Genomic DNA, 27005 nt, shown 5'->3' on the forward strand with positions numbered 1-27005 from the left:
TGCCCACGTAGCCGTGGCCACCCTTTAGTCACTAGGGTGACCTTAAAGCCAAAGAACAGCTTTTCCTCCTGCATCATTTTAGGAGACTGACTCGACGTTGAGGTGTGTCAGCTGCATGTGAGGAGGCAAATTGTCACGCAGGGTGTGCCCTTCTCCGCAGACCTCCTGAGTCTCATGAGTCTTAGCCCCAACTCCTACTCCAGTCCCCCACCTGCCCAGCAGTCCCTCCTTTCCCGGTAACATCCTCTTCCCATTATAGGTCAATGGGCCCATTATCACACAATGAGATGGGAAAATATTTCATAAATAAGCTAAGGGCCACTTTAACTCTGTGAACAGTTTTAGTTAATCTTAGTTTTCTATTTTACTTCTCTTTGTATCTGAACTACCAGGAAAATCACCTCATGGTTGGTAAGTGCTTGATGAATATTTGTCAAATGGGTGCATCAAAAAATTATACAGGGACGCATGGGTAGGAACCCAGGGACTGAATGTCAAGCACACTTTCTCCTTCTGCGGGACTATCAGGGCAGGGCTGGTATGTGCCAAGGGCATTGGGACCATCAGTGTGAGGGTGGCAGGACCTGTGTCCTTGGCCTCTGGCCTACATAGACAGCCATATCACTGAATTTTCAATTCCAAAAAAATCCTTCTATAGGAGCCAAAATTGGGGTCAATGAGAGGAGTATTTTTGTGATGTCGAGCAAAATAATTACTTGCTTCCAGTGCAATCCAGACTGCTTACCGAGGGAACAGGAAATTGGTTAAGCTTTAGAAGCACATATGAAGCCACAGTTTATGGCAAATAGAGAAAGGAAGGACCAGAAACTTTTTAGAGGGAGAAAAGACACACATATACGTGACCCAGAACAAAAGAATGACCAGAACCAAGCATGAATGTTACACCTGAATGTTCTCACAGCCAAGATGAAAATGAGAAAACTGGCCGGTGATGGTTATATCGTTCTTCCTATGTTATGCTAAGGAGGGTTGTCATGGTCAGTGCTGAGATGAATGCCTCCTTTTCCACACTGGGCATAAAGGACAATATCTTCAGCCATGAAACTGTAAAACATGCAGTTATGTACTCCACAGGGGTGGTTTTCCAGCATGCAATGATTGCCCCTCAGTCAGGGAAATGCAAAAAATCTTGCAGGGCAAGCTCCAATTCTTCCATCTTCCTTTCAGACTGCTTTTCTTAGTTCCTTCTACGGGGCTCTTTTCCTCCTCTCTCTCTTTCAATCACTATGGCCTTACGTTCCTGCTCTAAGAGCTTTTTATGCCACCAATGCCCTGTCCTCCTCCCCAGCTCATAAGCCTCCTCTCCTGCCCCCTGGCACTTTGAGGTTCCTTGCTGATTCTCTCTTCTCTCGGCTTACCTGGCAGGGCATGAAGGCTCCTATTTCTATTTGATAGTAAGGAAGATTGCCATGGTCAGTGCTTCCGGATGGGTCAGGCTTTGTTCTCTCCCTGATCCAGCACCTGACCATCTCTTTCGAGCTCCTTTCTCTAAATGTATCTGCAGCCACGTTATTCTTCCTTCAGTCTGGAATTGAGACAGACTGCCTGTCTGTATTCATTTCTCAGTTTTTATCTGCAAGCAATGGAAGCCTGATGTGTGTTAGCTGGGGAGAAGGCGGAGTTAATCTGAAGATACAGGTTTCTTTTTCTGTAAGAAAGATGCCAAGAAAAACAATTTTTAAAAAGATACAGGATTCTCATGAAAGTCCAAAGATAGAAACTTCAGTTCATCCAGGCCTTCCAGGACCTGGGACAAGAGGAACATTTTGGATTTAAGATGACCCTCCAAACAGTCTCCCTCCCTCCTACCCATCCTTCCTTCCCCCTTCCCTTTCTTCCTTCCTCCCTCCCTCCTTCTCTTCCTTCCTTTCTTCCTATCTCTCTCCCTCCTTCCCGTCCTTCCTTTCTTCCTCCCTTCCTCCTTTCCCTATTTCTCTCCTTCCCTTCTCTCTCCCTCTTTCTCTGTCTGAAGGACTGAGGACAGGCAGCTTCCTTTACTAAGAAATAGACAATGGTTGGCATCTCTTGCACAGGGAACCCAATGAAGCCACGCACTCCACGGACAGGCCTGAGGGGCCCCAGGCAGCTCATTCCCCTGAGATTGCAGGAGTGGGGATGGCTGTGAGCAACCTCTTGAGCCCTGCCGTTTGTTCTAATGGAGTAGATGTCTCTGCCATTCATTTCTCACGTTGGTTTTTGGACCACAGAGCTGAAAGACATCTCCTAGCTGCAGTCTTCCTTTGCTGCCTCTTGCGTGGAGTAAAAACCTGAAGGCCATGCTCAGAGCACTCCTGGAAGGGAAGCTGGTGTTCAGAACTCTGTGCAGCCTGGGCTCGGGCTCTGGGCCATGCCCAGGGGAGAATAAGGCCCGGGTCTCTGTGCACTATGTTAGGACTGAAGGACAGACGGCTTGGTGGGTGGGAAGTTCAGATTTTGGGAGCAGGAGACAGGGGTTTCAGGTTAGCTCTGTGACTAATGTACTGAGCAGCATGTCAGTTTCCTCGGCCTCAATTTTCCTGTCTATAAATAGGTACTAAAGATTTCTTTATTCTAAAACTTAATGAATCAATTGTCACACACAAACCCAGACTGTAGGAGCCAATTCAGGAGCAAAGCAGCAGGATCTGAGAACTATTTTCAGTTGTATTTTGTGTGTGTGTGTGTGTGTGTGTTGTTTTTTGTTTTGTTTTGTTTCGAGACAGGATCTTACTCCGGCACCCAGGTTGAAGTGCTGTCGCATGATCACGGCTCACCGCAACCTTGACTTCCTGGGCTCAAACGATCCTCCCACCTCAGCCTCCTGAGGAGCTGGGATTACAGGCATGCACCATCATGCCCAGTTAGTTTTTAGTATTTTGTAGAAATGAGGTTTCACCATGTTGTCCAGGCTGGTATCGAACTCCTGAGCCCAGGAGATCCCCCCACCTTGGCCTCCCAAAGTGTTGGGGTTACAGGTATGAGCCACTGTGCCCGGCCCTGTTTTCAGTTTTTGTTGCCTGGCAATTCTGTCCAAAGTATTGTGGGCTAAATATTTATCAGCTATTTCTGAATTCTACAGAAGACAGTCTGGGTAAATTAGAATGACAAATATACCTTGGCCTTAAGATGGGAACTTCGGATTTAAATTATGTCTACAGAAGTAGATGCACAGCAAGTATAATCACAATCTCCCTCCTGTGTTTGAATGAAGGAGACTACCAAAGCCTGTGACACTCGAGGCCCAGGCTCCTGCCTGGGTCTGAATCCTGGAATTGTAGGGCCTTGTGCCTGCAGGACACTGTTTCCTCAGAGTCCTACAGCTCTGCTGCTTCACTTTAGCCATGTCCAAGCTAGAAGATAGGGGCTTGGGGTACCAGCTGAGGGCCCAGTGTTCACATCTGTCAAATCTTCTTCCTGCTGGTGCCAGCCAGCCTCCCTTCTCTGTGGCTGTCAGAGGGGGACCAGTGCCAGGGGTCACAGTCAGTCCCTGGACTTGCCCTCTGTGTCACAGCAGAGCCTCTGACCTAGAAGGCTGTTTGCTTGTCATTATGTAACTGATCTGTGCTTTTGAGCCTGCCAAAGCTCAGGGTTTTTCCATTAACTGAAAAGGGATTGGATGTTATCAGAGGGCCTGGGCTGGAGGTGCCAGGAAGTGGATTTTGTAAAGCGATGTTGTCCTGGTAACCATGAGTGGCTGATGTGCTGCTGGGAAGAGGGGAGGAGATCAGGGCAGTGGGCCATCTGGGAAAGGGTGCTCACAACCCTGGTGGCCACTGTGTGGGGAGTAGACAGTGTCCCCAACTATGAACCTGTGGTTTGTCCAGGAAACACAAGTGCATGTTTCAAAGAAGTGGGGTGCAAGCAGCCATTCATTAACCAAGCAAATGCCTTGGGCAAGGCTAGCCATTGCCAACCCACAGCCCAGCCTGCCCTACCCTGACTTGTGCTTGTGCCACCTTGCACATCTCTTCTAAGTAGTAGTGACCAGCAGAATTGACTGGCATGCTTGACAAAATCATAGGCTCTTGGCATCATTCTGGACCCTGTGAGTGAAAACCTTAGAAATCTGTCATCTTCATGGGTTTCTCAGGTGTTCCGGATGTCTGGCCAGTTTTGAAACCACTGCCCCAAGAAATACAGATATCACAGTGGCTTTCTGCCTGCCTCTCACCATACAGGGTGACCCTGGAGCCTGGAAGCCAGCATTTTCCCATTTCCCATTCCTTATAGCACCCCCTATAAGGGGGTGCTGTTTAACTCTATAGTGTCAGACTCCAAACGATCTCCCTCAACGGACCAACGCCCCAGTAGTGAAAACCAACTGCAGACCCAAACCTTCCTATTTCCAGGGTCTCACTGCTTCCTGTGACTTTAGGGAGGGGGTCTGGGGTTTGGACAGCTCTGAGGAGCTTCAGAGCACATGAGGCACTGGATGCGTGAGACCTTGAGGGGGGAATTGTGTACACATGGGCTTGGGGCTGTTTGTGGGTATTGTTGTGCATGTGTGAGTGTGTGTTGAGTGCCTGTATGGAAACCAGCAGGCCCAGTGCTTGAGGTTCTCAGCATTCTGCCACTGGGGGGCTCAGCCCCTACCTCCCCGAGCCTGTCTCCAGGTCCATATCTGCATACTCCCCACTGAAGAACATTGGCTCGGGCTGACTCCAGAGACTCTGGGTGAGTTGGGGTGCTTGATCATAGACAAAAGGTCCTCCGTAAGAGGTCATAAGCTGTGTTCTAGCACACCGGGGGGGTCCACAGAGATTGAGCACTAATATGATCCTCTTCCCCTGCCAGGTCTTAGATTGTATGTCACCATTCCCCCCGCCACCCAAGTCCCTGCCTGACCACTGAAGCTAAGGTTGCTCCAACCCCGGTCACCATTACAGCACTCCTTTTTATTTTCTTCTAAGAATTATGGTTATCTGACATCATCTTGGCCATCTGCTCAAGTTATGTCAGTGTTGCAAAGTCGTTAAGAATAAGGAATCTAGCCAGGGTCAGTGGCTCACGCCTGTAACCCCAGCACTTTGGGAGGCCGAGGTGGGCAGATCATCTGAGCTCAGGATTTCGAGACCAGCCTGGGCAACATGGCCAAACCCCACCTCTACTAAAAATACAAAAAATTAGGCGGGCATGGTGGCACATGCCTGTAACCCCACCTACTCAGGAGGCTGAAGCAAGAGGATTACTTGAGCCCAGGAGGCACAGGTTTCAGTGAGCAGAGATCGTGCCACTGTGCCCCAGTCGGGGCAATGGAGTGAGACTCTGTCTCAAAAAAAAAAAAAAAAAAGTGAGGATTCTGAGGTCAGACTGCCTGGATTCAAATCCTGGTTCTACCAGTTTGCACCTGTGTGACCGTGGGCAAGTCACATAATACACTCTCTGTGTGTTAGTTCCCTTCTTGGTAAAATTGGGATCATGACAGTGTCCACCTCAGAGGGTTGTTGAAGGAATTGATGAACTGATATAAGCAAGGCGATTAGGACAGCACTGGCCTGCAATAAAGGCCATGCCAACATTAGTCCCTGCTGTTGTGATTAGTACAAGACCATATCACTCACCTCTGCAGTCCCAGTGCCTTGAAAAGGGCTGGGAACCACATACACACTCAATCAATAACTGTTGAGTGAATAAGTGAATGAATAATAAATGAATGAATCTGAGTCCTCCACCAAGATGTGTGACCCAATTCCCTTCTCTGGAGCTTAACTCAGCTCTAAGCTGGATCCAAGAGAGAAACAGCAAAACTCATTTTGGAATATGGTTACGGGCACAGCCTCCTTTCTCTGATAATTGAGTATCCCTGGCCCCAGCAGCAGTGGCCATGCGCAGCCCATGCTGTGGCCTCGTGCTGTCCCCTGCTGGTTGCCTCCAAGACAAGGCCAGCAAATCCAGAGAGACTCAAGCCCAGCCAGGTGAGTGGTGGGATCACATAAGCACCTTGTCTGCAACTTCGGATGCTCCTGCTTTCCTCCTCTCCACGATTGTCCTGGTTGCTTTGCTCACTTGGGCTGTGTTCCCACCCTGCAGGGTCGGGCCAGACGCACGCTCCTACTGCGTGACCGCAGGTCTTCAGCATGCTGGATCCCGACAGCCCTCAGTGCACAGCAAGCCCCGGAGACTGGCGGGATGCTCTGCTCCTTGTCTATGCATCTGTCTCCTTTCCAAGCCTAGAATGTGATCTCTTTAGGGCAGGACCCACAGGCCACCCCCACACTCTCCTTGCCTGCCCCTCCACAGGTCTGTGTCCAAAGCAATTTCAGAATCCCCTCAAGACAGGACTTTGCTGCTGCTCTTGCCCGAGCCCTGTCAGGGCTGGATTTGTGGGTTCCTCTCTGGGTTCCCTTTGTGGACTTTTTGGGTATCTCTCTCAAATGCAGTCACTTTTTTTCGTCAGCATCAGCAGGGAAAGAATCTGGACTTTTCTCTGAATCAGGTTCTTTTGGAGAACACTACTAAGTATTTGCTTGTGATTTTCCTGTGATGACCCCACATCATTTCAAAAGGACAAAGGGGTTCAGGCTGGGAACCTGTAACTCAGGACACTTTAGGGACTCTGCCTGGGACCCATTAGGCCACCAGCAGAGGGTCCAGTGCACAGAGGGATGGTGGGGATCTCCTAGGGGGTCTCAAATGGAAATGACATTGTTGTTCCACCAGCTTCAACACTGTCCTTGTTTCTTGTTCTTGGGCTTCCTGGGAAGCCAACTGGTGGAAGCACAGTATTCTTGCAGAAGTCCCAGAAGGTGCCTTCACTGGGCGCATGATGAAGCTCAGGGCAACCCCCTTGTTGGGTTCCCTCTGGACCTGCAGGGCAGTGCCCTCTTAAGCCAAGGATGACAAACATTAGCACACATACTGACCCTCTCCTCCCCCTTATCTGTGCCAGACAGCTAATCGACTATCTCCTACACAGCCTGGAAAAGACCCTGAAAGCCATTTAACCCCACAGTCATTACCAAGGGATGTCAGATGGTGTGGGGAAAAGGACTCATTGTCCAGCCCTCCAGCCCTGCCCAGAGCTCCTGATGTGTCCAGCTTCCTATCCCTATGAGAGTTTATGGCCGTGACAATCACAGAAGTACTACCAGAAGCCATATGCCGAGTTGCATGTGAGGCCCTTTTCCCCAGTGAGAGCATCCTCTGGAGATCTCACCTTGCCCAACAGTGCTGACCTTTTCCTGTGCTGTCTGCAAGCAGTTCTTGGGTGGTCATCTCTCCTACACTGATGGAGTCTGGTTCCCAAGCACCCCAAGGGCAGGAATCAGAAAAGGTCATGAACATTTTGGATTCCCTATGTGAAAAGGGTCTGGGGAGTCCAGAGGTAGAAGCTCCCAACCATGCCTGAGAAGGAGGGGAAGGTGATGAGAGATGGTTTAACATCACACTCACTGTTATATGGTCATGCTTGCCTAATGCACCAAGGTTGTGAGCTAAATTCCACGTCAGATAAAAAGCAGTGTCACTTTCCTCCTCCTTAGCCAGGAGCTATAAACCACCTGGAGCTTCAGGGCAAGGAGTGTAGAATCTGACCCCAGGCCACAGAGCAAAAGCAAGGGAAGGATGGGGAGGGATGCCAAATTCCCTGAGTTCTTGCTGCTTTCAATTCTGATCAATGCCTAAAAGGAAGTGAATACGTTATCTCAAAATTCTTTTTATCTTTTTCATATCTCTACTCCTTTCTTATCGCTACTACTCTATATGTTGGCTTTTTTCTTCTTATACAGATTTATCAACATGTATTTGTCTAATTCAACTCTTAAAAAGTCTAGTTGCTGAGATAATTTGTCCTATCTATTATTGTTTTGTTGTTGTTGTTGTTTTGACACAGGGTCTTGCTCTGTCTTCCAGGCTGAAGTGCAGTGGCGCAATCATGGCTCACTGCAGCCTCGATTTCCTGGGCTCAAGTGATCCTCCTGCCTCAGCCTCACAAGTATCTGGGACTATAGGTGCACACCACCACACCGTGCTAATTTTTAATTTTTTTTTTTTTTTTTTTTTTTTTTTGGTAGAAACGGGATCTCCCTGTGTTGCCCAGGCTGGTCTTGAACTCCTGACCTCAAGTGATCCTCCCCCGTCAGCCTCCCAAAGTGCTGGGATTACGGGTCTGAGCCACCATGCCCAACTTATTTCTATTATTGTTGTTTGTTTTATATTTCATTAATTTCACTTTTATATTTATTTGTTTTGTCCTTCCTTTATTTTTTTGTTGTTTTAAAATTTTGTTTTAAAAAATGAACACTTAGTTCAACTATTTTCAGTCCGTTTTCTTTATTTTTTAATCTTTAATAATGAAAGCAAAGCTACTTATTTCCTCTGAGTATAGCTATAACTCTATCTCATAGATTTTGGGATACATATTACTGTTTCATTAAGGTTTAAAAATTACTACTAAGATTATGCATTTCTCACATATCAGTACTATTGGCCATTAGTATTTCTTCCTTAGGTTTCCTTTTCTCATTCTTATGCCATTTTCCTATTTGGATATTCATAATTTTCTTATTGATGTATCTGTTATGTACATTGCAAATACATAACCATTTTTCTTTTATGTTGTGTTTTACTTTTCAGTAGAAAAGTTTTATGTATTTCTCATGTAGTCAGATATATCAATATTATCACTTTGGGTTCCCCTGTCCGATAGCATTCTTAGACAGTTCTTTTTCCTTCCAAGACTACATAAATCGTTACTTATATTTTCTTCTAATTTTAATTTGTATATGTAATAAAATAATCTGATTTTACACTTTCTCTAAATGTTTAACTATTTAACATGGAATGATTCATTGGTAAGTCATTGTATTTCTATAATTTTGGCATTCTCTCTTTATCATGCATATAGGATACATACGTGTATATATACATACTGGACCCATTTTTAGCCTTTCTGTTCTTTTTCATTATTCTGTCTATTTCTGTGTTATTAATATACAACTTCAATTATGCTAGTTTTATAAAACCCTCTAACATAGATGGGTCAAGTCCATTCTAATTATCCTATTTTAAGCAATTTTCCTAACCCTTGAGAGTCATTCTTTCATGAGAGCTTTAGAATCACTTCATGAAGTCCTCACACCTTCCTCCACTCCCTCTTTTCTTTCCTGTGAACATTTATAGGGATGCACTAAGTGTCTAGGTTCTCTGCAGGATCCCCATCCCTCTCATCCTCTCTCTGTTCTCTCGGGCTGTCTCTCTAGCTGGGGGCCAAGCATCCCCTTCCTGTCCTGATCCTTCCCTCTGGTCACAGAAGTTGTCATCTGACCTTTCGGCCCTGGCCTGGCCCCAGGCACTTACCCCTCAAATGAAGTATTAAGGGAATTTTAAAATAAATATGTAGAAGGGCTGGCAATGAGGCCACTCTGCAATTTCCTCAGATCAAAAGGCCTAGAGACATCTTGAAAACACTTTATTCAGCCCTACAAACAGGACTTACGTAAGGACCATTCTGCTCAGGCAGGGTGCTCGTAAGTCCCTCTCTGTGGCTCGAAGGTGTTTCAGCCAAGTAGTCTGAGATTGCCTACAGACTTTTAAGTAAACAGAGGGCAAACGTGTTAATATTCAAATGTATCCAGGAAGGATGGGCACTGCAGTAACAACCCCCAAATATCACTCAGAGTACAAGTCCATTGCCTAGATCCAGGCAACCCCCAAGGGCAGTTGCTTTCCATGCATTCGCTCAGGTTCCAGAATGTTTGATTGTACAATTTTATTATTATTATTATTATTATTGAGACAGGGTCTCACTCTGTCGCCCAGGCTGGAGTGCAGTGGTGCAATCTCTGCCCACTGCAATCTCCACCTCCCAGGTTCAAGTGATTCTCCTGTCTCAGCTTCCCAAGTAGCTGGGATTACAGGCACATGCCAGCACTCCCAACTAATTTTTGTATTTTCAGTAGAGACAGGGTTTTGCCCATGTTAGTCAGGCTGGTCTTGAACTCCTGACCTCAAAGTGATTCACCTACCTCGGCCTCCCAAAGTGCTGGGATTATAGATGTGAGCCACCACGCCTGGCCTTGTATAAGAACTTTATACTACCAATCTGTCTGTAATCACAGAAGACATGGCAGCAGATGAGAGGGCATTTCAGAAGCGTATACCCACTCTTTTCTGCTTCTCCCCAGGAGTGACCCACATCACAGGTTCATGCCTGCCTTCAAAAGTCTTCTCAGTGAAAGATTGGCGAGAAGCGGTAAAACCTACCATAAGATGCCAGGCCTGCTGTTAGCCATAGAGAGGCCTAATAGTCACAGAGTGGACAGTAATGAAGACTGCCTTGGTCTCTGAGTGGCTTGGTAATTGCACAAAGAGAGGTATCTTCTCTATTCTCACTGTTAAAACTCTTATCATCCATCCATTCATTCTAAATCCACTTGTCGAGCGCCGCTGTTGTCCATTGCCAGAACAATCCCGCAGCTTACTCATCTTGTTATGTTAGGGAAGTGCAGGATCATGAGGGCATGACTAACCATGTCTATCTTCGTATCCAATGCCTGGATAAATATTTGACATACAAATTAAGACCGTATTTCTCTAATAGATAACTAGTTTCTTTGCTCTAGGTAGGTAACTTGAAAAGGTCAAGCACATCATTAAACTTGAATGTTAAGGTGAATATCTGGAAAGAAAGAGTGGTTGAGAATGCCCAGAACTTACGCAACTCAAGTTTCAGTGATGTGTATCAAGGGCATTCAGAACATTGACAGGATCCTAGAAAAGCCAACATCAAAGCGCTCCACATCAGCTGCTCATTATCAAATGTGGGCTGGGTTGGTGACAGAAGGTTGAAAACCAGGATGAGACTTGAGAATATACTTTTCAACTGAACAGGGGTTTCTCTATGAAACTGCTGTGAAAGTCCCCGCTTCAGACATGGATGGGTCCCAGCCTGCTCTCAGGGTGTCCATGATGAGAGTCACAACATCACCTGAGAGCGTAAATCACTTGACACACAGGCTACTAAACAAGGGACCCTGACTGCTACAGTTGAGGCAGGGCAGACACTGAGGTCTGTGTTGACCTTGGCCCATGTGTGTTAGTGCAGGGGAGACCTCTGTGCTCAGGAATGGGTTACGACCTGAATTTCTGAAATAACTGCTTCAGTCCTCTACTCTCATCAGCCTGTGCCTACAGATCTCAAGCGGCCCTCCCTGCTTGTTCTCTGTGCTGGAGAGCAAACCAGACCCCTGTGGCCCATGGCACTGAAGGATCTGAAGATTCTTCTTGGGGTTTGAAGTATCCACATTTCAGGCCTTCAATATCATAGGAGAATTTTTTCTCTCCACACACTTCAACTACGCTGACTTTTCCCTTAGCAAGAAGTAGGTTTGGCTTAAGCATTGGGGTGGGTATTGGTAACTTTCAGGGGATCTTCCCAGACCATCATGATCTTGCATCTATCCCAGTGGCCATATCGTACCATGTGGTCCCACTCCCCAAGTTTAGTTGATTGGACTAGAGGTGGGCATCTGAGACAAAGACTCATTTCCACAGGAGTTTCCGATTGATCCCATTGGAGAGTTTCTGATTTCTGTGCAGCAGTCTTTAGGACACATGATTCTTAATGCTTGGGTAGTCAAGAGACCAGTAAGCAGAGGAAGCTGGTGTACAAAAGAGGGAAAGATGCAAAGATGCACAGACAGAAGCAAAAGCCAGGGAGACAACATGCCATTACCTGAGTCCCCCTAGTCCTTTTTGAGATCATATGGTTCAAAAAAAACACTTCTCTTGGCTTATGCTAGATCCAAGTGTTTTCTCTTACTTGTAATGAAAAAGCCATTCTGAGCTCCCTCGATGAATGTGTTTAGGTGTTGTCTCTGAGCAGTTTGGTCATTATTGTGTAATTGACCTATATTTCAGAAGCTGCCAGAAATTTGGGGATTTTTTTTTTTCAGTAACTGGAGAAAGATCTTAGCAGAGAACCTGGGCTGCATGCTGTCTTGAAGTGTGGCTTTTGTTTTATAGACATGCTGTCCTATATATGAGATGTACTTGTAGGAGTGCTGGGAAGAGGGATGGGACTAGCGGGGGTCCCATCCAGAAAGAGAAGTCCCCCTGGTTTGTGTGAACTAAGGAGAGAGTGGCTGGTTTTCTATCGGGAGAGAGGTTATTTGTTTGCCCCTTTTATGGGGCCATGGTTCATCCAGGTGTCATTGCCATCTTTTGAACACAGGTGTCATTTAAATCATTAGGTGCGACAATATGTCAAATCAACTAAATATGCATGATCTTTGGCCTATATATTTATGGCCTAAATGTATAGGCTTTAGGGTCAAAATGACCTTGCTAATGAACCAGCTGTAACACTGTAACACTGACACCCCCTTTTGTCCCTGCAGTTTCATCCCTCTCTGTGCCTTGGTTTTCATATTTGGAAAACGAGGAGGAGGATTTAACTAGATTATCTCTAAGGTTGAGTGGGAAAAGAACATTCCTGGAATCACCAGGCAAGAAGAGGATTGGAGGTAAAACCGAGCTTGGCCAGAGACCCTTTGTTCCAAAGTTCCCTAAGATTTCAGACAGCTTTAGGATTATGCAGCTGGTACTCCTCCCATTAGTCAAGAGGCAGTCATGTTGGCAGGGATGGAGAGAGATCCTGGGCAGTGCAGGGGTGAGGAAGGGCCTACTGAGTGCAGGGCCATGTGGCCTTGCTGGGGAGGCAGACATTCTCTGCCAGGTCACCCTGCTATGCTGTGCATCTTCCTGGGCTCAGACCTTGAAATAAGAGGCAGCCATGGAGGCTGGGAGCCTTCTTTTATCCCTGGGTTCCAGCCTGAGCTGGCTAGAGGAATCTGGGATTCAGGAAGAGGTGCTGAATAGGGATATACCTGGGGGAGCTACCAGCCTGTAGAAGGAATTTGAAGCAGGGGACAGGATGATCTCATCTCTGGAGTGAGTGTAAGAAGAGAAGACAGCTGAGAGCTGAGACTTCGGCACTACACCATTAAGTGGTCAAGGAGAGAAAGAAGGACAAGCTAAAAAGACTAATAAGGGACCAGGGGCGGTGGCCTATGCCTGTAGTCCCAGCACTTTGGGAGCCTAAGGCAGGCAGATTACTTGAGCCTAGGCGTTCAAGACCAGCCTGAGCAACGTGGCGAAACATCATCTCTACCAAAAATACAAAAACTTAGCTGGACTTGGTGGCTCATGCCTGTGATCTCAACTACTTGGGAGGCAGAGCTTGCAGTGAGCCCAGATCACACCACTGCACTCCAATCTTGGCGACAGAGTAAGACCCAGTCTCAAAAAAAAAAAAAAAAAAAAAAAAAAGTCAGAGCAGGCAAGAGGGGTATCCATGAAGCTGGGAGGAGGAAGTGCTTGAAAGAGGAGGGAGTGCTTGAAAGAGGAGGGAGAGATCCGCAGGGTCAAATGCAGCTGATGGTTTGAGAAAAGGGGCTGAAAGGGAGTCATCGGGTTTGGGGACAGTAAGGTCATTGGAGACCCACTTTTATCACTTATAGGGAAAGCAGGCTGGCCCCTTCTTCCCCTGAATGGAGTTTTAGTGTGAAGGCAGCCTCGCATTTCACTCTGCGGTGTCCTGCAGCAGCCCTGCCTTTTGGCCATGTTCTGTAGAGAAGTCCTTCCCGGCACAGATGGTCAGCTTTTTATTAGGATATTGGCAGCATGAGGGTCTAAGCTTTGACTTCCTGGCCAAACTCCTGGGCCAAGCACTGCCCTACCCACCCCAGTTGACTCAGAACTCGCAGACCACGAGACGCTTTTCTCCGCAAGCCCTGTCATTCCACTTGCCATTGGTGAAGATCTCCACACAGTCCTCTGACCCACCGTCATCGTTGGGCTCCCCTGGGGCCCAGTTGGAATAGACCAGGGACTCTCCTGTGGGGTAGGTGAACTTGCCTTCCATCTTGGAGTCAGTCATGCTCAGGAAAGCAGCCTCGTTCTGAGCTATGACCAGCTGTTGCAAGGCGGCATTCTCAGCGGCAGAGCGTGGAGAGGCCAACTGCCCACCAGCCTGTGTGCACACCAGCTGTGCCTCCGTAAACGGTTTGACAAACCCTGCTGTCTTGAAAATCTTCTCCCCGACACTTTGGCCATTTGGGAAGAGCTCAACTAGGAGAAGAAGAGAGTCAGGTTGGGGTTGTGATATCACCTGGCCAAAGTTCAAGGGCTCTGAGACCTCTGTGCTCCAACCTGAGCCTCTCAGACCTCCCAAACAGGCACCACATCAGGATGCCAGAGAGAATGCAAGAGAGACGTTCCAGAACAGCCCCCGCCCCATGACCTACCCTGTGAGGTGACACCATGCTTCGCCACTTACAGATGAGAGCACTGGAGTTGAGAGAAGCTAAGAGGCCCAAAGTCACACAAGCAGCAAACGTGCAGTTAGGGATTCAACCTCACTCAGTCTGACACCAAAGCTCAGACATGCTCTTTCTATTTCGGCACATGCTATATACGAGAATCAATTTCTCAATTACTGTGTAGAATTGAACAGCTTTTCCCAAGTTGATCACGGTGTAGACCAGGCCAGTTTCTGAGAGTACAGAAAACACCTGCGACGAGCCCACTGTCACCCTGTACAACAGTAGGGGATGTGGGGTTGTCGGAGAGAGTCTCTGCTGTGTGACGGGGTGAGGAAAGGGGAGAGACAGGAAGAGGGGAGGACACCTGAGAGCTGCCAGATGCTAATCTCTGCTCTGGGTCTGGCCTCATGTCGGCCTCTTAGTATGCACGTGGGTGATGCCCCAGCCAGTCAGCCTGCCTGGGAGGTGCTGAGGGAGTGGAGGAGGGCATCTGAAGGGCATGTGTGAGTGAGGCACAGGGGAATGGTGTTAGTGCTGGAGTCAGCCCTGGGTGGTAACTGGAAGACCAGGCATTCAGATCCACCCTGGCAACGGCTGTTGTGTGGGCAAGAGAAAGTCACTTTCCTTTTCAGGGTTTCCATTTCCTCGTCTCTAAAATGAGGGCTCACTTCACAAAAGCATTGCCTGCGTGACATGTCAAGTATCTCTTTTTGGTCTGTCCTTGTGGCTCCTGGGCCCATGCATGGAAATATTCTGCAAAGGACTGGAAGCTCCAGGGAAGGCTATGCCCCTGGCTTTGTTGGGCTGCTCAGAATGCAGGCTGCACCCTGACTCATTGTCCTTAAGATTCTCCATGGGCTCACGGTGGCACCCAGAGCAGCCCTGAACAAAGTCAGCCTAAGAGTTCATGTACCATTACTAGGTTTATGTGCCATGCACATATGTGGGCATGCCTTTGAATACATGTGCATATATCCAAAGGTACATGGGAGTATGTAAGGTTCATCTGGATGTGTGTGCATATTTGTATGTGCTTTATAGACAACATATGAGCTCACGTATGTAGATGAAGGTGGAGTGAGTGATGGTGTTTAAGTGCACACACATGCAGTGGATACATATGGACGTGTTCCTCTGTGTGTTTCTGTCACTGTGCCTCTGAGTGAATTAGAGCATATGTAGAAAGAGAGATATACCAAATGCTTGAAACTCTCATCTCAGAGCTTGGGTACTTCGAAGCCAAACCTATGTTGCACCCAGTCAGCCCTTTATGCTCTACTACTTCAGAAAACTTTTATCTTTTATTTTTTGGCTCAATGAGATCTGCCTGAATTCAAAGCTGATGTCAGGAAGGGCAGAGGAGAGGAGGGACTGTTGGGCACTGATGTGGAGATTCAAAAAGGCACCAGGCCCTCAGGTGTGTGCCCCTGGAGGCCTCTGAATCTTCAGGATTCCAGGGTCAGGGGACACACTCTGCTATAAAACACCTCCAGAGCTGCAGGCAGAGCCCAGCAGTGGCTGGAGCCCAGAAGCAGCCTACCCCCTGTTTGAACCAGGAGCATGTCTAAGGTGAGATACCTGATGGCCACATACCAAGGTCAGGTCCTCACCTGCCTTGTACCCCCAGAAAAGAATCCCAGTCCTAGCTCCCAGAACAGTATCTGGTTTCTGTGCTGCCTTGGGATGTGCAGCAGCATCACTGGGCACTCCCATACCTGGCCCCTCTGAGGTAAGAAATGCAGCCCGTGTTGGGTAGCCCCTTGTCTATCAGAGGGACCAGCACAGGGTAGGCAGGAGAGAGGCTCTAGTGAATTGCACTGGACTCAGGACAACAGTTTGTCTCAGGGCACAGGTGGCATTGAGGTTGGTGGGTGGTTCAGGAGCCTGATGGCCTTGACTATGCTACTGCCGGCCTGGTGAGCTGGTGAGAGGGGCCACACCCTCCTCCTTTGCCCCCTTGGGTCTACTTCCAGCTCCAGGAGCAGGTGGCTGCCTTGTTCTAGCCCCATCCCAGCCTGAGCCCTACTCACTGCCACTGTCCCAGGTCCAGCCCTACACAGGTCCCAGCTCATTCCCATCCTAGACCCAGGGCAGGCACTGCCTCAGGCCCAGCTAAAGGTCTAGCCCCAGCCCAAGGCCAAACCAAGGTCGAGATCTAATGTGGGTCCCAATGCCAGTGCTGGGCTCAAGTTCAGATCCAGGAACTCACCTTTCTTATACTGAGAGAAAGCAGCCTGGAGGTGCTGTACTTGTTTCTGTAAGGCCTCAACCTGCTGCCTCAGAGAAGCGACATCTGGAGGGGAGAAAATGGCCAAGTAGACTTGTCCAGAGAGCGAAGGAAGAGCTCAGAGTCTGGGCTCCAAGGGAAGGGTGTCTAGTTGTGGGCACATATTGTGGGACTGACCCACAGCAAGCCCACATCTGCTGACACAGCTGGCCCCTGCTGTGCAAGGATGTCTTATGGTTCGGCTATGGACAAATTGCTCCCTGTACTTCACTAACACTGAACCAGATGGCACTGTGACTTTAAAGTCTTGGAATATAATGGCATCTCCATTGGGTGGGGCCGGGGGTGGGTGCTGGGCAGGAATACACACTCATGTGTTTCCTATTCACCGGATTTTTAATGCCCAAATCTGTCCTATGAATTGGGAAGGCAGTTGTAGTTTTCCCGATAGTCGGATGGAGAAGCTGTCCAGGTTGCTTTCCCATGAGTACTAAGCGGCTAAGACCAGAGCCCAGTGCTCCTGCCTTCCAGCCTGTCCACCTTTCCTAAGTTCCACCCACCAGCTGCCATTGATGGGGCACACCTCCCAGAACCCCTCCTCTGGGATGGGGAGGGCTTCCTCTCTGCACACCCATGCCCCGCGGGGCTTCCCTGAGCCAGGAGCTGCTACCTTACCTGGAAGCCCACTTTCTCCCTTTGCTCCTTTGTCTCCAGGAACGCCTTTGTCCCCTTTCAATCCTGGGGGTCCCCTGGCACCTGGACTTCCCTGAGGACCCATGACTCCAGCAGACCCTGGGGTGAAAGAAGAACTGGGTGAGCTATGTACCCATTTTTTTTTTTTTAGCATTTTTACCTTCCCACACATGGATTAACTATCTTTATTGCCCAGAAATAGATAGGTGGTCCCCAATACCCAGCCATGCAGCTCTCTGTACACTGACTGTCCCTGTAACAGCAATCAACCCCTCTGTGTAAAACTGCCCCGCCACCCAACAACTAACCTTCCCTGAACACACTTCTCCGTTGCTGAGGACTCCAATCTCCCTAGATAGGAACCGTCCCCAGAGCCCCCTCATGCACCCTTCTTGGATACAGATTCTCCCCGTAGTCCAGCAATGCCACCTTTGCCTTTACGGGTGGTTGGGGGGTGGGGGGTAGGCATTGACAGCTCCAAGCAGGCACAGGAGAACTGGACCCAGCTCAGCCCAGCTCTTTCCACTGCTCACCTGCTGTCCCTGCATTTCCAGGGGCTCCACGCTCACCAGGGACGCCACGATCTCCCTTAGGGCCTGCGGGGCCTCTTGCCCCTGCCGAGCCCTGCATGCCAGGGGCACCGACTTCTCCTGAGGAAGGAACACACAGGAACAAACACAGCTAAGAGTACGTTCAGCAGGTGTGGTTTTCTTAGCAATGGAGCTTTTTGCCCACAACTTTAGGGTCAGACAGAGACGTGGGGAGACTCTCCTTGCTTTCTGGGGCTATTCTGTGGAGGGTGAGAGGAAAATATTGCAATTGTGGGGATTGGGAGGGTACATGGCAAGGCCTTTGCAGCATCGAGGTCTGGGCTTTCCCTGGCACTCTGAGCACACCTCAGGTCACATCATGGACCCTTGTCCTTCCTCCTTTCCCGTCTTAGATCGGCCACAGACCAGCCACCTACCTTTGGGCCCAGCTTCTCCTTTTGGGCCTGGCTTGCCCTGAGGTCCTATGTTCCCCTGCTTCCCCAGGGGACCTTCTCTTCCAGCTGGACCAGGCACACCAGGAGGTCCTGGAGGTCCTGAGGAAAAGCACCAGCCTGGTCAGTAATAATGAAGCCTCTTGGCAGGAGGAGTGTAGTAAGGTGAGGGTAATAACAGAGGTGAGGGAGGCAGCATTGTTGTCCTCCCAACAGCAGGTCCTATCTGTCCTGAAATGACCCAGTGCCTTCTTCCTGGGATGGGCTCTGTGTGTGCCCACTGGCATATCCTCGCAGCTGCACCACCACCGGGAAACACCAGAAGTCGACACCCAGTTGCTCACCACTTGGCCCGGTGTCTCCCTTTGGTCCAGGTTCTCCAATGGAGCCATTGTCCCCTTTGGGCCCAACTGGGCCAGCTTCTCCAGGCATCCCTGCTTTCCCTGCAGCTCCTGGCAAACCTGTAGCAGCAGAAGAAATGGACAAAGACCTGGCCCTAGACCCAGAAAGGGCCAGCTGCCTGCGGGATCAGCCCCCAGCATTCCTTCAGGATTCTGCAGAGCATGAGACTTCCACTGTCACACACCCGGGTCCAGTGGTGACCCAGGAAATGGGTATCAACATCCCCATTTTATAGATGAGGAAGAAGCCTTCCAGAGTTGGAGGTGAATTAAAGCCAAGACCTGTCTGACCTTCTATGCTGTGCTCCTTCCCCTGCCCCAAGGCCATTGCATTGATGGCAGGCAATCTGTCAGCTCTTACCTGTGATCATGGACTTCTGCATTCCCCTTAAATATATATATATACACCAGGGAAACCTATCAAAAATGGCACCAGACAGGTGGTGCTAACTTGTTCATTCAGTTATTAGTCCATTTGCTCATTTATTTGTACACTAAGAGCCATCTATGCAGCACCTACTTTATACCTAGCACTAAGTCAGATGTAAATCTGAGCTTAGCCTCAGGTCCTGCTCAGCAGGGGGTTCATAATACACTGTGAGACAAGGAAGAGGAAAGACAATGCATGAAGTGTCCCTTATCTCATCCAAGCATCCCCACCCCAGCACTCACACACTCAGAGCTGTCTTCCTCAAAGAGAAAGTGGGATTTTAAGGGCAAGGAGAATTGAGGGAGATTTGCAGAGAGGAAGTGACATTTCAGAGTTGGAAGCCATGCTCCCATGGCAGAGGAGGCCGGGGCTCCATGGCAAGCAAGCATATGTTTGTGGGTGAATTTGCTGGATGGGTGGAAGAGTATGTGCTGGCGTATCCCAGCAGTATCACCACCTGGAAACATCTGAATTCCACGCCCAGTGGAATTTCATGCCCTGGGTCTGTCCGTTGGTTACAATCCTTATTAGGGATGAAATGGAAGCACAGAGGGTTATAGGATGGGCCCCAACCCCGACACCCAACAGCACATTGTGCTCAAGGCAGGATGTCCTGACCCCAGGTGGAGCCTCGCTTGGGCCTCATCCTGGCCAAGCTGGCAGCAGGAAGATGGACCAAGAGAAAAACACCACTCTCCAGAAGGGAGCGTTACAGCCCACTTTTTCTTGGTACACAAACTATGGAGGCCATGAGAGCACTGGGATGGAGGAGGGGCACCTCCCCAAATGCTTTCCCGTGCCTTTCAAAACACTCACTGTGTATCTTAGTGTCCCCAGAGACCTAGCCCTGCGCCCGAGTGCCACCTGAAGTGGAGCTTTATGGCCCAGCCTTTTGGCTGTTTTGACTCCTAAAATTCCTCCTCCCCTTCCATCTTCCATTCACTCATTCCACAAATATCTCTGGAGCCTCTAATACATGCCAGGCACTGTCCTAAATACTGGGGATAAACAGCCCTTATCTGGAGAGCTTCAACTCTATCTCAAAGAAACAGATAATAAAACATTCAAAATGTACAACATATGGTATGTTAGATATAATGCCACAGGGAAAAGTAAAGCATAGGGTGTGTTGGGGGTAGGGTCTGTTTTTGGTAGGGTGGTCGGGGAGCACCTCACTGCGAGGGTGATGGGGGAGTAAAGCCCTGAAGGAGGTGAAGTGTGAGCTGCAGGGACAGCTATAAGAAGAGCAAATGGCAAGCCCCCAAGGAGGGAGGAGGCTGAGCATGGCCGAGGGCCAGAAAGGAGCTGAGTAGTTGGAGCTGAGTAAGGGTGGGGGCACCAAAGTCAGAGGAGCAGCAGGGGTACAGGGTGGTCCTGCTGGGACTCATGGGCTGCTGTAAGGTGTGTGATTTGTCCAGGGGAGATAAGCATCCCTGGAGGGACTCCCCCATGGAATATTGCTGAGCAGGAATGCTGGAGGTGCTGAGGAATAAGGAATTGCTCCCCCCGAAGGCAGGATCTGGGTCATATTTACATTCCATGATATGTCGGGGGTGTTACCAGAGTGACTGAAGCTCCACCCTCCACCCCTGCTCAAAGATCTCTTCTTTCAAGGCCCAATTTTCCTCGTAGTAGGTTCTGGGGACCACATGCTTCCAACTCTGCAGGGGTGTTGGTCATGAGCACAGACTTTGGCCCCACACAGACTTATTCTGGGTGGATTCTGGGAATCCTGAGGGTTCTGAGGGAACCCAGCCCTCAGACCTATAACAGCGGGGTGACTGGAGAGACCGCAATTGAGGAACCAGAGTGGAGCCTCATCCTGCAGCCCCACTGTGCACTGTCCTCTGTCCAAGTACTGACCCAAAGCCAGGCCCTGGAATGTGCATGGGTTGAGGCACATGTGTGGGGAAGGGAGACCATGACCATGCTTCAGGCGGCAAGCTCCCAGAGCCATTGTGGGAAAGATCCCTGAGATTCAAATCCGGGGTCCGACTGGAAGCCACACTGAATTGAGAGTCTCTGAGAAAGAGCTGCCAAGGCAAAACCCACCCCCATTCTGAGATTCCTCCCTGGGCAGCCCTCCCCAAGCCCCATCCCATTCACATTGGAAGCCACTTTCTGTCTGTAAGGGACAGGCAGATGCTCACTTGCCCCTTACCCCTCAAAGCCTGGGGATGTTGCTTCGTCTTTCCGGAAAGTTAAAGACTGTATGTGATCCCTTTGAAGCCCTGCCCAGTGTCACAGAGGTCCCTTGCTTCATGCTGCCGGCTCATGGAATTCTCCTTTCTTGCCAGTAAGACCCAGATCCTTCCCTACAAGCGGGGAGCAGTATTTCCAGGGACAATTCCCTTACTTATCAGTACCTCTGCTAAGCTCAAGATAATTCACCTATTTGATACAGCAGGAAATGCAACTTTATCCCAAAGACTCAATAAAAAATAAAGCCTTTGACTCAATTATTCATCACTGGGTGCTAGATATCATTCCCATTACCAGATAAAAAAACAGACTCAGTGACACTGAGGGGCTCGCCCAGGTGTAGAGATGGAGCCAGCAGTAAAGCCCAGGCCAGCCTGATGCAGAGCCTTCGTCCTTTCCACCTCCAGAATGGTTGTTACTTAGCCTCTCCGCATCATCATTTTCTTACCTGTCAAAGGAGATTAATATGTCCCCTGTAAGACTCTTGGGAGGATTAAATGAACTACTCAAGTGAATGCCCAGGCACAGGGGTGGACAAAGAAATGTGAGTTCCTTTTCTCTCCCTGTAATGTATTAGAGCAAATCCTCTTGATTAGGCTTGAGAATGGAGCCATGGAGCCCCATTTTTTCCCACCCTTCATGCAGTGGTGTCTAACTAAATATTTAAAATATTTAATGTCCTGCACAGGCATCATTTAATTGGAATGAACAACTGCTAACTGCTGGTACAGGGCTCTAGAAGGCCCCAAATATCAGTAATTTACCACTGTTTGTTTGCTCTTGGGATGGGAAGGATCCGGGGATCCTAGAGGAGGAGCTAGGGCAGTTGGGTACTGGAAGAGGCACATGGGGGCTCAGCACAGCCACTTGTTTGCCAGCTGGTGGAGCAGTGTGGAACTCGTCTTCTTGGGAGGAAGAAACACATCTCCAAACTTGCATAAGAAAGTACCCAGAGTTGCTGGGCTGGTTACAATTCCAATGACCATTCCTCCCCAGCAGGACAAGCCCAGGGCCCCACACTACCTGGGTCCCCCTTCTCGCCCCGAGGGCCCTCTCTCCCATCCCGTCCATCACGACCAGGCAGGCCACTCTCCACTGAGCTACACATGACCAGGGTGCAAGCACTGGGCGCTGTTCTTTGGGAGTAGGTCTTCATGTCTGCTTCCAGGTAGCCCAGGGACTGTGTGAGCAGGACCAGTGCAGAGAGGAGGAAGAGCAGCATGGCCTGGAGAGGTGAACAGAAAGAGAACAAAGGAACAAAGCCAGAGGGACTTGTGCAAAGAAAGGGGTCACCAGGCCAACTGGGGTGGTAGCAAGTGGGGGGCTTCCTGCCCAGAGGAGTGCTTTCTTCTCTGACTGCTGGTGATTCTGGGTTGTGGATGACCCCTATTTCTCACTAGCCTCTTTCAATTTTGAATTCACCTGTTCCTCAGGTATCCTGGTCGTCTCTAGAAACACCTGGGTGAGTTCACTGCCAGCAGCAGCTACCTGGCTGCACCTGTTCTGGCAGAGGCTCAATCATGAGCACCAAGGGCCAGACCCAGGCCAGGGCAAGGGCAGTGTTCTGTGCCCTGCAGCTGCCTCAACCCTGGGGCCTTATGTCTGATTCTGGGGAAGAATGAAAAGCAATAGGCATTCTGTCTACAGGCTCAAGATAGCACAGAAGGCACCAGCAGCCACTGTGGCTTGAAGAACCCTTAGAGAGGGCAGACCCGGGTTTTCAGACCCAAGATTCAGATGAGGCATCTCAGATGAGGCATCTTAGCTGGGGCAGCAGAAGGAGTAGGCAGAGTCGTAGTCCCCCTCAACCCCTGCAGTGCCCAGTTTATCCTAAGCTTTCAGAGCACTATTTCATTGAAAAGGGTGTCTCCTCTGAACATGGATTGGAAAATCAGAGACCTACTCCAGTAAGTATATTTTTTAAAGTAAAGACCCGAAGCTATGAGAAAAACACGTTTGCCCTGCTTTTCCACAGGCAGTTGGCACCAAGATGGGTTTAGAACCCAGGCCTGTAGGCCCCTGGGTTTGTCTCTCTTCCACTGTCCTTTCTGAAGAAATCAGGACAGAAAAGAGCCTAGAGAGAAATTAGAATTGCATATTTCCACCCGAAGCTTCCGCACTGTGGCATCCCAGGTCTATATGGTATCATACCCACTCTTCCACCCTGTGCACTCCCAGCTCAGAAAGCAAATCCTCCCCTGGGCTGAGGCCACTGAATAAGGGACAGAAGAGCACCGTAGACCTCCTGTGCTCCCCACCTCCCACATCCATGCATCCTAGACCAAAACAGCTACACAGACCCTCCACACCAATAGGTCGAACTGCCCAGATTGGCAGGGGGATATTTGCAGGATGTGGAGAAAATAAAAAGAAGGCAAGAACAGAGACACTTACAGGTTTCTTCTTCTTAGGCCCCAGGAGCTCCAAACAAACTAGACTTTGCTTGGCAGGCACTCACTATTTATGCCTGCCCTGTACCCTGAGCTGCCCAGCCCCAAAAACTCCCTTCAAGAAGTGGGGCAATTTTCTTCTTTTATTGACTCACTCACTCTTATCCCCACCTGCGTTCTGGAAACCTGCCACTGATATTCACAACACTATGCACATCCATCACTATAGTTTGCAGAGCACTATCAGGCCTTGATCTCATCTGCACCCTTCTTACTGTAGCTCTGTGAGTTAAGTGGCATCATTAGTGTCTGTATTTTATAGATGTCTAGAAATCAGGAGTCCGGAAACCAGCAAGTTGCACAATGACCTACAGTGATTGCAAAAGGAACTCACAACTGCAGATCTTAAGAGTCAAGACCCGCTGTGTCTACCTCTCCTCTTCCTTTATCTCAACAGCACTGCCCAGATATTGGGAAAGAGCTGAGAGCTGCTTGAAATACCTGGGCAGGGGTGGGGCAGGTAGAGTGGCTGCAGAGGCAGCAGCATGTAGTGGCAGCAGTTAGGGAGCTGCCACCTGGAAAGACTTGCTCTTTTGCATGCTGCTTTAGACCTCAGAGAGTCCCTGCCTCACTTGTCTTTTATGGGATGGATTTCCCTTAGCAGACCTCTGCCTTGCCTTGTTCAGGCTTGTTCTCCCTGTTCTCTTAGCTACTGTTTGTCTTGTGCATTGCTCTCATGACTAGTTAGGACCCCTGAGCTGATGCTACTCTTATCCAATCTTCTAGTCTATATCTACTTTTTTTTTTTTGAGATAGTCTCACTCTGTTACCCAGACTACAGTGCCATAATGCATTTATAGCTCACTGCAGCCTCAAACTCCTGGGCTCAAGTAATTGTCCTGCCTCAGCCTCCTAAGTAGCTAGGACTACAGGTGAGCATGATCACACTTGGCTAATTTTTCTTTTTAATTTTTTACAGAGATGGGGTCTCGCTATGTTGCCCACGCTGGTCTCAAACTCCTGGTCTCAAGCAATTCTCCTGCCTCAGCCTACTGAAGTTCTGAGATTACAAGTGTAAGCCATCACACCCATCTCCAATCTGTGTCTTTTAAGTGGAACATTTACTCCATTTATGATCAAGGTTAATATTGATATGTGATGTTTTGTTCCTGTCATGATAATTGTTACCCAGTTGCTTTTTAGTCTCAATTGTGTAATTGCTTTATATAATCTGTGAGTTTTTCACTTTAATGTGCTTTTTTGATGGGGAGTACTATCCATTCATTTCCATGTTTAGAACTTTAAGCATTTCTTGTAGTGCTGGTCTAGTGATGACAAATTCCCTTTGCATTTGTTTGTATGGGAAAAACTTTATTTCTCCTTCATTTATGCAGCTTAGTTTAGCAGGATACAAAATTCTTGACTGGAAGGATTTTTGTTTAAGAAGATTAAACATAAGACCTCAATCTCTTCTGGCTTGCAAGGTTTCTGCTAAGAAGTCCATTGTTAGTCTGTTGGGTTTTCCTTTATAGATTAGACATTTCTCTGGTGCTGCTTTTAGGATGTTTTCCTTCGCATTGACTTTAGAAAGTCTGATGACAATATGCCTTTATCAGGTTTCTCTTGTAGAGCATCTTCCAGATGTTCTCTGAGTATCTTCTATCTGGATGTCTAATTCTCTAGCAAGACCAGGGAAGTTTTCCTGAATTATTTCCTTAAATAGATTTGCTAAGCTTTTAATTTTTTTCTTCTCCCTCAGGAATGTCTATATATTGTATGTTCGGTAACTTTATATAATTCTGTATTTTTCAAAGTCTTTGTTCTTTTTAAAAAATTTATTTTTTCTTTATTTCTGTCTGACTAGGTTAATTCAAATGACTGTCCTTCAGCTTCTGAAATTATTTCTTCTGCTTGGTCTAGTCTTTTGTTAAAGGTTTCAACTATATTTTATAGTTCCTTCAATAAATTTTTATTTCTAGAAATTCTATTTTGTTTTTGTTTTTTAATATCTGTCTCTTTAGTAAATTTTTCATTCATATCCTGAATTATTTTTCTGATTTCCTTATGTTAGTTTTCAACTTTCTCTTGTATCTCCTTGAGCTTCCTTACAATTCATATTTTAATTTTTTTATTTGTTATTTCTAAATTTTTATGCTGGTTAGAATCCATTGCTAGGGAGCTGGTGTGATCCTTTAGGAATGTCAAAATACTGGTTTTTCATACTTCCAGAGTGCTTATGCTGATTTCTTCTCATCTAGAGAAGTTGTTACTTCTTACTTTTGAACTTACTCTCATTTGAATGGGATTTTCCCCTCTTTGAAGGTGTGACTGTATGTTGTGTATGATCATTTGGCTTCAATTTTGGGTGCCTTCTGTGGGTCACAGCTCTGTGTGAGTTCCTTGGATATAGATAGCTTTTGTGTGGCGGCTTTATTATGCTGATTGTAGTAGCAATGTATTGGGCATATGAGCAGGAATACTACCTTCTGAGGGTCTGGGAATATGGAAGTCTCTGGAAGTTTATCTCATTCCCTAGCACTATGCCCTCTGTCAGCCTGTTTTTTATTTGGTTGTGCAATTTAATCTGCATCCCAGTAAAAGCTGGCTGTCGCAGAAGCTGAGGGGTACTTGGTCTTTGTTTTCTGGGAGGGGATCTCCCAGAAATCCCTGTTGTCACAGGCAGTTGGCTGGACTGTGGATGGCCTGATTCGCTGAAGGGAACACAAAACTTTGGAGGGGGACACAAAACTGAGTGGAACTAAACGACCAAGCTCCCCCTGGGAAACCCCAATTATGAGCAGAAACACCTGCCCTGATGGGGGTGGAAAGGGGAGCTCATGGTGAAATGCACTGATGTCTCCACCAGAGTGGTAAGGAGTGTACCAGCTCCACACCCTGGGCAGGCAGGAAGGCAATCCACTTTCTTATCACACCCTTGTCCCAGAGCTTGTGACCTTCAGTTCAGATAGACATTGTCCTTCATCTCCAGTCTGCAATGCAATGGAGGTCTGCAGAAAACACCCATCCTGGGGCTACCATCAAAATGGCCTTGGGATAGAACCTCCTCCCTCAGCAGCTCTGATACTCATCTGCATTCTGCTATGGGAATGCTACTGCTCCATATGGGGAGGAGGATAAACTCTACCCGTTGTGCAAGACTTAGCCAGCAGGCACCCCATCAATGGGAGTGCAGCTGTCCCCAGTAGCCCTGAAAAGCCATCCCCAGGTGCACTTGTGCCAACTCCCAGTAGGGACAGCCAAGGGTCTATCTGGAGCAGTGAGTGAGGGGGTAGGAGAAGACTCCCTTTCCATGTTTATTCCCAGGCACCAGTGTCACCTGCCTACTGGTGAAGAACCATACTCCCCCCCTTCCGACCCCAGCACCATGCCTGTGTCTCTGCTGGGAGGGGCACGGC

General features: G+C 48.4%; 1 protein-coding gene across 1 annotated transcript; it reads right to left on the reverse strand.

Moving 5' to 3' along the window:
* Positions 1-13591: 13591 nt before the first annotated feature.
* On the reverse strand, positions 13592-23882 carry LOC105465949 (surfactant protein D). Its single transcript, XM_011714609.2, has 8 exons — positions 23594-23882; positions 22223-22424; positions 18511-18627; positions 18152-18268; positions 17718-17834; positions 17167-17283; positions 16474-16557; positions 13592-14070 (listed from the first exon to the last, which is right to left on the reverse strand). Exons 2-8 carry the CDS (start codon positions 22419-22421, stop codon positions 13694-13696), a joined length of 1128 nt encoding a protein of 375 aa, XP_011712911.2. The 5' UTR covers positions 22422-22424; positions 23594-23882; the 3' UTR covers positions 13592-13693.
* Positions 23883-27005: the final 3123 nt, after the last annotated feature.

The sequence above is a fragment of the Macaca nemestrina genome, chromosome 9 (assembly GCF_043159975.1).
Source record: "Macaca nemestrina isolate mMacNem1 chromosome 9, mMacNem.hap1, whole genome shotgun sequence".
In the NCBI taxonomy this organism is placed as follows: Eukaryota; Metazoa; Chordata; class Mammalia; order Primates; family Cercopithecidae; genus Macaca; species Macaca nemestrina.

Coding starts and splice junctions, on each gene's coding strand:
- LOC105465949 (XM_011714609.2), bottom strand. CDS start 22,421: ATGCTGCTCTTCCTCCTCTCTGCACTGGTCCTGCTCACACAGTCCCTG. Junction 17,284..17,717: donor TGGAAATGCAGGGACAGCAG/GTGAGCAGTGGA, acceptor CTTTCACCCCAG/GGTCTGCTGGAGTCATGGGT. Junction 14,071..16,473: donor TTTCTCTCAGTATAAGAAAG/GTGAGTTCCTGG, acceptor TTCTTCTCCTAG/TTGAGCTCTTCCCAAATGGC.